This window comes from Clupea harengus, chromosome 5, assembly GCF_900700415.2.
Source record: "Clupea harengus chromosome 5, Ch_v2.0.2, whole genome shotgun sequence".
Classification (NCBI taxonomy): domain Eukaryota; kingdom Metazoa; phylum Chordata; class Actinopteri; order Clupeiformes; family Clupeidae; genus Clupea; species Clupea harengus.
In genome coordinates this window covers 18,127,588-18,138,263 of record NC_045156.1, presented here as the reverse complement: position 1 = coordinate 18,138,263, position 10,676 = coordinate 18,127,588, and the positions used below count along the sequence as shown (strand labels likewise).

General features: G+C 47.2%; 1 protein-coding gene across 6 annotated transcripts in view; it reads right to left on the bottom strand.

The window, feature by feature from the left end:
- Positions 1–242: 242 nt before the first annotated feature.
- The window catches only part of chd6 (chromodomain helicase DNA binding protein 6), a 33,850-nt gene continuing 23,416 nt past the window's right edge, over positions 243–10,676 (bottom strand). For all 6 annotated transcript variants that reach the window (XM_031567956.2, XM_031567952.2, XM_012829328.2 and 3 more), the window contains 8 exons: positions 8,672–10,612; positions 7,949–8,100; positions 7,491–7,703; positions 6,815–7,312; positions 6,449–6,688; positions 6,178–6,321; positions 5,665–5,769; positions 243–5,537 (listed from right to left, as the gene is read on the bottom strand). In XM_031567956.2, the coding sequence (XP_031423816.1) occupies positions 4,431–5,537; positions 5,665–5,769; positions 6,178–6,321; positions 6,449–6,688; positions 6,815–7,312; positions 7,491–7,703; positions 7,949–8,100; positions 8,672–10,612 (4,400 nt within the window). In that variant the 3' untranslated portion in view covers positions 243–4,430. The remainder of the gene's footprint in view (positions 5,538–5,664; positions 5,770–6,177; positions 6,322–6,448; positions 6,689–6,814; positions 7,313–7,490; positions 7,704–7,948; positions 8,101–8,671; positions 10,613–10,676) is intronic.

The following is a 10,676-nucleotide window of genomic DNA, read 5'->3' as shown; positions in this document are numbered from 1 at the left end:
GAGGGGAGGCTTATCCTCTGAGTGGTAATGCAGAATGCTCATTCTACATTAAATTCAGAGGTAGTGCTACATCAATTTTTTTATCTAGTAGTGTGTGTGTGTGTGTGTGTGTGTATATATATATATATATATTTGTTTATATTGTGTGTTTTACAACAGTGTCTGTTTTTGTGTAAGTTAAGTGTATTTTGTGATTTATGTGAATTGCTGCTGCAACACAAATGATAATGTCATACACACACTTCAAAGTTGAAAGTCATCTTTTATTGCACAATAAAAGATCACATACCATGTTTTGAATTATGTGATTGGTCCACATGGGAATACAGGAGCTAGTTAAAGAAAAATTAAAAATTAAAAACAAAACAAAAACCCACATCTCTCAAATGTTGCTGTTTTCAGAGTACTTTTTTCATTTTCTTTTTCTTTTCTTTTTTAGCATGTCCCATAATACAGTGCACTTGGTTCGATGAAACTAAGAGCGTACAGTACATCCACTTAGTGAACACTGGCCTTTCAGTTGCCGAATGAGCTGCAAACTACTGTCCTAAATGCAAGCAGCTGAAGAACAGAACTGTTAAGCATGCATACAGACACCCAATCTGAACATTATGCCATCCTGAAATGGGAGTGTGTTTTGTTAAGGGTGGTTGCCGAGGCCAATACCAGCAAGTCCGGGCATGCAAGGACAAACACAGCAGAACACCTAAGAGGAGAGCCCTGCATCTTTCCCAATGCGTGCAAATATTCCATAGTAATTGTATATGCAGCCCAGCAAATGGTGCATGACCACAGGATTGGAGTGTAAAATTTAGCCTCACGATCATAGTGATTGATCCAATCCTCTTGAATCACACACACTATTGCACATATGAAGTGCTTTAAAACACAAAACAATAGCATTTTCTCTCACAGAAAAGAGAAAATCAGTTTGCTTTATTGAGCTCGCAGTCCAACAATACTGGACTATGAGACATAACACTGCAACTTGACTTAGCCACATATTTTGGATGGAGCTATTAGAAGTTGTTTCTCCAAATTCATTTCTCCCACCATCTTTAACTTTATTTCCCAAAGAGTAGTTTAGTGTACCGAATTCAGTGAGTGGAAGATTACATGTTTTCCCATTAAATGCCTTGGACCTGAAAATCCAGAATGAAATAAAAATTCTATGATTTTACCAATATCTACTGATTAGAAACATGAGTATATCTGTGCAAAACTTAGCCTGACTAGGCATAGGCGAAACATTGAGGACAGACATTTATAAAGTTACAGCCAGTAATGTCCTTAGAGGGTAACACCACTATTCTGAGGCATGTCTGTTTTCAACACATTTGAGACTAGTTCTGCTCCAGTTGAAGGCATACCAACAAAAGAAACGTCATCATAAACATTCACTGTGGGGAAAACAGTACTGCACCGCATGTGATGAGGGCAAATCTGTGAAAACGGCAACCCTTAACCATACAGTAAGTTCGAATACAGGTAGATAAAGCAAACTGGTCAGACAGTGGTGTAAAATAAATATATCTGAAATAATATAAAATAATTTGAAAATCAGTCTTGCATTCTGATAAATTACTGAACACTTGCAGAGGAGCGAAACATGAAGAGTGCTTTTACAACATGAATAAATATGAAGTTTTCAACTGTACTCACATACTGCACATTTTAGTTGATTCAAGTTTCAACTTCAACACAACAGGCTTTTGAGAGTAAGGATGGGTTGGAGTGAAAACATCACTTCTGTTTATAATACTTAAAATTTAATTTTGGTGGTCCATTTTTCCATATGGTAAGTCTACGTTAGTTGAGGAAAATTTCAAATTGAATCGGACAGCTAAATCATGAGTTTTTGAACAGAAACTTTGTTTTCTTTAGCTGTACTCACACTGCATCCATAATGTAACAGAAGACCCCCAAAGTGATGTGTCATGTGAAAAGCTTATCGGAACAAACACCATATTTACTCCAACGTGATCAAATTAAATCCTGCACGACTCAAAACACCCATACAATGACACTACAATCTGATCACAGGCTGAGAGACAATTAACAACAGGAATCATGTTAAACGTTAGCAGTGGATGATGATGATGACTTACCTACATAAATCTGACACGATAATCATATTCACACACAAAATATGGGGCAGGACCTCTCAACAAAGAAAGTATGAGCGATCTGTCTCTTGTATCCAACTTGTTTTCCAATTGTGCTTTAAATTGCTGTGATTTGTGAATTGTAGATTTTCTGCTCTCCTCTACATTATTGTAGGAGTAAGATGTATCCATCCCAATTTGAGTTTGACAAGTCCGGAAATATGCCTCATTTTAAATGAGGATCAGGAGCTGACTGTGCTGCTCAGAGGCACCTACTCATTCAACTAAGCCCACTAATGTTAAACGGGAATGGCTGTGGATGCTTTCGGTTTCAAACGATCAAGCCCTACACAAAATACTTTGATATATACTTCCCAACATGGAGATGTAACAAACATCCATATATAAAATGCTAACTAAATAAGGCATTGTATATTTAACATAACTGAGTAAGATAAATGAAATGATGCCATATTTGGTGAAAGTTTGGCAAAGCAAAAGATTAAAAAAAAAAAAAAAAAAAAAACTTAACCAAAAATAAATTATGGAGTCACGAATTGTGACAAGGCAACAACAATTCTTAGAACAATAAAGGTGGGTTAGGGCAAGACGAGATATAAATACAGGTCTACAACAAAATGTCCATGATGGGCCATGTTATGTGCAAGCGTGCGCATGCATCCACACATACACTCACCGAAAGAAAACAAATGCAAGACAGAGTACAGGAATACAGTTACAGGTAAACATTCACCAAAAAGACTGTGCAAAAATGTTCTCATGTTTGAAAACTGAAAGAAAAAAGTGAACTCAAAGAGTTATTCGGCCGAAAAGCCAAGTCTATAAAGTACACCCAAAAAGAGACCCTGTTGTGAAATTTTGGGAAGAAAAAAAAAACTACCTTTGTATCCATCTAATGTACAGTTATGTTAAATACAGGAAACACTGGTAGAGTTTGCCATTTCCCCAATATGTTGCAACATAGTGGAGAAAACAAAAAATGTGGTGTGCTTTGTAAACAAAAGTAACAGCAATATACAGCTAAACAGATTTACATTTTCTTTTAAAAAGTCTTAGCATGACCTATTCTACAGGATCTGAAAATGCATCAGAGGGAAAAGAGACAAGACCAATTCTACAGCGGTAAAAGAGTGGGCCTTTCCAACAGTCCAGTCAAGCCTTCGGACTTTGCTTTGGACACACCGGTGGGGACAGATTTTTTTTTTGTTGATTTGTTGCCTGTTCTTTTCTTTTGTTTTCCACACGAGAACGCTTTCCTTGCTTGTCAATGGTCCTCTCTGTGACCTTAAACACTTCAATGTGGTGGCACCCTCTCTTTCTCTCTCTCTCTCTTTCTCTCTCTCTCTCTCTCTCTCTGCCCCCTGTGAGGGTCTGCTATGGCACTAGTGTTGAGCCCTGTTCTGGACACATCTCATCTGCCAACTACCGTCACAAAGTTACACATGTGGCTGGGGATAAAAGGACATTTTTCAAAGTAACTTTTGAAAACCAAATCATTTTGTTGTTGCTGCTGCCTGTATCCTATGAAGTACATGATACACAATTTCAAAAAGTCCAAATCTGGATTGTTCTTTGCCATTGATTTTAACGCAGTTTTTCTTATGTACTCACTGTTACCCATATGTTAAATCAGTATTACCTGTAACTCTCGGTAGACATTAAAATGTTGGCTCTTATATATTCCATTAAAACGTATAATGTTACATAGCAGCAACATGAGAAAATCGGGTCTGACAGCAGAATCCACTGAGTCAAAGTCAACAAGGGCTAATGACATTGCACAAGGCTTCCTCGTCTACACGTCCACATGCGTAAGACCCTCGTGGGAGAAACAAATAAGAGTGGAACTTTATCTAAAACCCTGTAACACCATCAACACAGTCACAACCTCTGGTCCCTTTACAGCACTCCCGTGGCGCATTCTGCACCTCACGTAACCATGCTGCACTATATCATACCACTATGACTTGATTGCCCCTCTGCCTTACACATACAACTCCAATAGACCGGGTGACTCCAGGCACCACTCACGATGCCATGGACATGGTGAGAATGACTGCGACTTTTGATCCACTTCTGTTGTTGCTGCTATGACACCTGTGTACACTTGCATGCAGAAGTGTCCATCTTTACCTAATTTGCTTTCCGAGGGGAGAGTGTGTCAGAGAGCACATACGTTCAATAGGGACAGGAGTTCTATAAACATTAATAGGTGGATAACTTAAGTCTTTACATGGAAACTGACGGACACATCACAAACTGAACTCCGCTGCACAGTAGAGGGGACGGCGGTGGCGATGGTTCCTACTGCGACTCCTCTCTGGGTTCATCCTCCTGCCTTTCGCTATCAGGCAGTCTTTCATCCTTCCCTTCCTCATCCTGCTCCTGCTTTTCCTCCGTTTGTCTCTCCTGTTTGCTGCCGCTCTCTGCGGGAAGCTCAGGGGGAGGACTCACGCTGTGGTCCTGACCCTTGCTGTTTGTGTCTGTCTCCTGGTTTTGCAGCCCCTCCTCAGCTGGGGCGTCATTGTCCACATCCGCCCGAGATTGCGGAACGTCACTGGGCCCTCTGGCAGGCATGCTGTCCATCTGAGGGCTTCCGGCATTCCCGCCCTCCGGAACGCCGTCCTCTCTCACTTTCTTCCTCTTCCTCTTCGGGCTGCCGGAGCTGTCGGCAGCAGGCAGCCCCGGCAGTGCCATTATGCCCCCGTGGGGCAGGAACATGTGTGGGTACAGCAGTCCGTGGGACATCCCTGGGATTAGAAATGGGTTGAAGGTCAAGTGGCTGCCAGTGCTGCTGATGCTGCCAGAGACGCTGGTGGTGCTGCTGACGGTCGCAGGCACGTGCCCTCCGGCCAGCCCGGCGGGCCTCCCTTCAACAGCTTTGTCGTCCTTGCGCTTCTCCAAGCCTGAGGGTGTGGTGGAGCTGCAGCTCTCAGCCACAGGGCTGGGAGCTGCTGAGGAGGAGGTGACCACCGTGGAGCCTGCCGAGGTGGACTGGGTTGGGGTGGGTGAGGAGGACGAGGGCGAGGAGGAAGAGGGCTGGCTCATGAGGCCACTCACGCTGAACATGGGCGGCTGCATGCCATGGAGCATCATGGGAAGCATGCTTATACCGTTCTTAGCATCTTCTCCAGCGCCTGCTGAGACGGCTGCAAAGCCGTGTGGGAATCCCATCAAGCCCGTAAGGGGGATGCCTTGAACGTTCCGCAGGTTCTGCAGACTGACCAAGTCCATGCTCCCGATCAGCCCACCGTTCATAAACAGGGGCCCCATGTTCGAAGGAGACTCCGGGAGGATGGGTCCAGCTTTGACCATCTCACTGCGAGGCCGCCGACCCCTCCGGCGAGGCCCAGGGTCACGGCTAACGGGCTCGGTCAGGATACGGGTGAACTTGACCTCCGGCAGGAATCCCTGAGAACAGTCCATGTGTGCAGAAAGTTAGTTATGAATCCTGCAAAGGCTCTGTTTAGTCTTTAGACAGCCTGTGTTTCATTCAGCTTGGCTGTTTAAAAAGCTCTGAGGCATTTTAGGCACTCACCGAATGTTTCACCACTTCAGCCCAGTCTGGAGCCACACAATATTCAGAGTTGGCATCCAGCCATCGAGACAGCTCCTTTATAGCTGGAGCCATAGCACCACCCAGCTAAAACACAAGACATCACAGCCATAGTCAGACAGTCCTGCAACCTCAAAATAATCATATTTCAGATGGGATTAAACAGATACACAGTGTATTCCACTGATGATATCAGCAAAGATCTCATTCCTAAGTGTGAAGGGAATAAAAAACAACCAGAATGCTTTTATGCTGAGACTGCAACCCTATGAGACCTATGCCCTTGTGAGGACAGAATGATGATATGCAGAAAAGGGCTCGGAGGACAAAATGAGAGTAGGAATAACTTTATATTTCTACTAAATACAAGACTTTGAGATGTTAACAGCGGCATTCAACAAACCGTCATTACTACGAGCTAACATACATGTCCAAAGTCAACCGCGTACTGGCAGCTGTTAACAGCTTCCAATAAAGAGAGAGAAGAGGCCCTACCCTGCGCCCTGTGTTCCTGTGCACCACAGGCACACGCTCTTCTCCGGTCATGGAGTTCACATCCAGCTTGGTAGGGTCTTTGCAGCGGTGCCTCCTCTGCTTTGGACGCTCAACAAAACTGTGCAAGATGGCTGCATTTGGGGACTGACTCACAAGTGGGAAGATGGGTTAGTTTTTGCATTCTCATTATTTTCCACAAAAATGCAGTATATTCTAACCCTTACTTGTATTTTGTGTGGTGATTGACTGGTTTGACTTGGATTTAACTCACAGAGGCAAATGGGGAGACCTCCATGTAGTTGGGGTTTTGTCTCAGCCACTCCATCAGACCCTTATTGGCTGCTTCTCTGTCAATCCCCAGGCTCTCCGGTGGTGGCGGTGGCGGCCCAAGAGAGCTAGAAGGGCCAGGTTGACCTATAGGGCCAAGAGACCCGGATCCTGCAGGGGAACGGTCTGACTGGGTGGTGGTAGTAGATGACACTGCTGAGTGGCTGATGCTATCTGGTCTTGGCTACGGACAGAACATGAATGTTAGCCATGTTTATGTTGGTGTGTTATCTTTAAAAGTAGTATACATTTCATCCCAGCGTTTTGATATCTGTTCTCATATGCATCACTGCTGATCTGCCGGACCAACCTGCTGTTCCGACACATTCAGTCCATGGCTCCGCATGAAGCTGATGTCTGGCCCGTCCACGTTTCTCCTGCGGCCTCTCCTCCGCCTCATGAAGTCGTCACGGCGAATGCTGCCATTGACAATTTGCCCAGTAACAGGGTGGATAAGGCCGGCCTGCAGAATGCCAGCCATGTCCAGACCCAAAGAACCTTGCATGGAGCCCAAAGAGGGCAGCTTATGTTGTGGAGGAGGAGGGTTGTGGACTGTATGGGTCATGTGACCCATGTCACGAGAGCCCGTCTCCCCACCGATACTGAGCTCCCCAGGGGGTTTGGAGAGATCCATCGCAGCTTCCTGCCAGCCATTCATCAGTAGCTGTCCACCCCGGTGTGGAATGCCCACCTGGATTTTCTCTCCAGAGTGGCAGGGCTTGCTGAGCACCTCTGCCTCAAATTCAAACCGCGGCCTTACTCCAGGTTGCTTGAGGTCGGACAAGAAGGGAGGGGCTATCATCCTCTCCTACAATGTGAGACAGAAAGGGTTGTACAGTCATACAGGAAAAGGAAATCTCAAGCAGTCTAAATGGATCATCAGGGGTACTAATTAACATTGACAGGGAGAACATTTAAATCCTAAAAAGAAGAGTGTGAGGTGTTGCTAAATGCATAGGGCTCTTGAAAAATGAGTGACGGATCACCTTGGGCATACGGGAGACAGGCGCTGGCATGTTGAAGTTAAGGCTCTGGGCAGGCTGTACCCGGGCTGGCATGAAGCCAGCACGCTGGTGGGCACTGTTGGGCACACAGGTGTTTGCCAGAGTGCTGTGCGACTCATACTGGCTGGATGAAGGCCATTTCCCTTTCAGAATGGCATGGCAGATACTGTCAAGACGATTAATTATCACCCTGTCCTGAATGGAGGAAACAGAGAAATGCAAGTCTGAGTGAAATGTAGAACAGTGCTGAACTGATAAAAGACATTTTTACAACACATGAAAACACCACTCTATAATTAGTAATAGTAGTAATAATCTCATCTGATATTTATGAACACTTCAATTCCCTCCAGTGTCTTTTCTTTTACCATTTTGACTATCATTTACACAATAAAATGCTAAGAATGACTCATTTGACACAGTAACATGATCCTGTGTACCTTGGGCCACCCAGAGAATGAATAGAGGGCTTTCTCCTGGAGGAGCTGGGCAATGGTGGGCTCCCGGATATCATGGAGGCCGTCAGGCATTTCGCAGATTGACATTTGGGGAGTGTATCGTGGGGCCTCCACATAGCTGTCCACCATCAGAGCTGAAAATGACAGGAAGCATGCATATCCATTCAGTATACGGAAAGTTTACTGTCAAAGCAAGGTTGAACCGATGATTTCACAATGCAGGGACATTTAGAAGACAAGAATGAAACTATAATAATTTTTGAAAGAGCTGCATTCATGAATAGTTGCCCTGACAACCAGATTCCGTTCCATTCACCCGCTCGAGTCTATCACAGCAGTATCTGTGGAAGGTTCTAAGTGTTGCTCTCAGAGAAACGTCTTGCAAGGATTTGGAACAGTTTGGGTCTCGCAAAGCTACCCAGTAATCTTGATTAAAGAGTTTCTGAGAGGGTATCCGGGGAAACGAGCTGTAATATCATCAAATGTGTCATATCAATGATCCTTGTAATTACCATAATTCACATATGAGGATGCTTGGGATCAGGGGGATTAATATGCATTCAGAACTGTGCCGTTTTAGTAATTCCCCTGATTGCCATGATTCAAACTTGAGGACATTGAAAAATGAGGGGGTTGGTCAGAGGATTAGTACACTTAATAAGACAATGGTAAGCAAAAGAAAAGGGGACTGCAAGATGTTCTTACCTGGGGTTTTCACTCTCTCCTGTTTTATCTCTTCCTTTGCTTCCAGCATCTCAGTCTGTTCTAGCCTGGGTGTGAGTGTAGTGCTGTCTGGCTCAAGGGCATCGGGATCAGGCTTGATCTCTGCAGTGGTTGGCTCCAGCAGCAGCTCCTGCTTAATGTCAACTGCTGAGCTGGGCTCTGGCGAGGGGGAGGGCAGGGAGGGCAAGGCACAGGGAGGTGGGGGTGAGGGGCCTACTGAAGAGAGGGTTGGGTCACTGAGACTGCTCCCACCCCCAGGCTCTGAGGGCCCTTCGCTGGGTGCCTCTGAGTGCACTTCGCTGGATGACTTTGAGGGCGTCTCAAAGGGTTCCTCCTCTGGGAGATCCTCAGGGGGCACCTGTAGGGTCTCCTCTCCAGGCTCCTCCAGTTGACTTTCAGTTGGCTCTATTGGTGGCACGTCTGCAAGCGCCCCCAGCATGGACTCCTCCATTGGCTCCTCACAAGGCTCTCCGAGGTTCTCCTCAGTATGCTCTGGGGTGCTTGCCTCATTTTGGGGTGTCGTACTGGGCTCCCCCAGGGCTTCTTCTGGAGGGCTTTCAGACGGACCTAAAGATGCCTCGTCGGGCCCCTGAGTGGCCCCTGCCAGGCTGTGACTATCCTGTGACAGCTCCTCCTTGTCGAACTCAAAGGTGACGCTCCCGGCCACGTCCACTGGGCTGGGAGCGCTGTGGGTGACGTCGGAGTCACTCAGCTTCTCTTCTGGATCCTCAGTGGGACCTGTGTGGGAGAGGCTCATGTCGCCCAATGAGAGAGGAGTTGGAGCGTACTCTGGTGGGGGGCTGGCAGATAGGTCAGCCTGGTCAACCGAGGGCTCAGCTTCGCTCAGCTCCTTAAACAACATGAAGCTGGACGGCAAAGGATCGACCGGGTTGCTCTGCGAGTCCGAACTGGGCATGCTCAAACAGTCATTCAAGGCTGTGTCCACCTGGCCATCTCCAGGTGTATCTGCTGAGTCCAGGAACTCCGACCCTAGCGCAGGCGCACCCAAGATTGGGTCGGCCTCGTTGAACATGTGAGCAGCAGCGGCATGGTCTGAGCTCTCCCATGGCGTTTGCAGTTCGTCCAGCTCTACAGAGGGCGCCATCAGCCCCGTCTCCTCGGATGAGCCCTGTTCACCCACCAGCACGTCACTGCGCAGCTTCCCCGCAATGGTGTCCGCAATGTCCCCCTGAGTCCCGCTCAGCTCGCCCTGCACCCCGTAGGAGTTGAGCATGCTTTGCCCTCCTGAAGCCGAGTTGAAGGGAAATCCGTTGAAAGCCTCTTTGCTGGGCTTCCCGTGGAGGGAGTCAGCAGAGAGTCCATCATGCTGCAGCGACGCCAAATCCAGGGAATCCTCAAGCGGAGGGCAATCCAGGAAACCCTCTCTGGCGCCTCCGCCACTCAGTGCCAAGGAGCCAGCTGGGTCTCCAGCCACCACCTCAGGCACGTGGTGCACAGGTGCATGGATGTGTGGGTGAGGGTGCACGTGGGCATGGTGAGATGGCGCAGTGTGGTATTCTGGAGGCTGCGGAGAGTGGCAGTGGCTGAGTCCGGCGTCATAAAGGCAGCAGTGGCGATGGGTCATGCCAGCCATGGTGGTTGGCACGGAGTAGCCATGGTTCTCTTTCCGCACATAGTTGCGGTGAGCTTCCAGGAAGGAGAGCTGGGGATCATTGAGGATGTAATAGTCAGTGCGACTCAAACCATGCTTGGCGGCACCAATCAGGAGGTCCCGGTCGTGTTTCCCACACTCCCACCACACGGGCAGGTAGAGACTGGGCTGACACAGCTGAAGTCTCTGTCCCAGCAGCGGGTGGCGAAGCACTTGCTCCCGAATCTTCCGCAGCAGCTCGATGCGGTAGAGCGTGCGGGCGGCTCGCTCTTCAGTGATTGGTTCCACAAACAGCGCGTGGTCAATTGGGCCTAAGGGAGATACAATGCGACAGTGTGGAGCTGTGAAATCAGAGGGAACTGTTTCAAAGCTGGA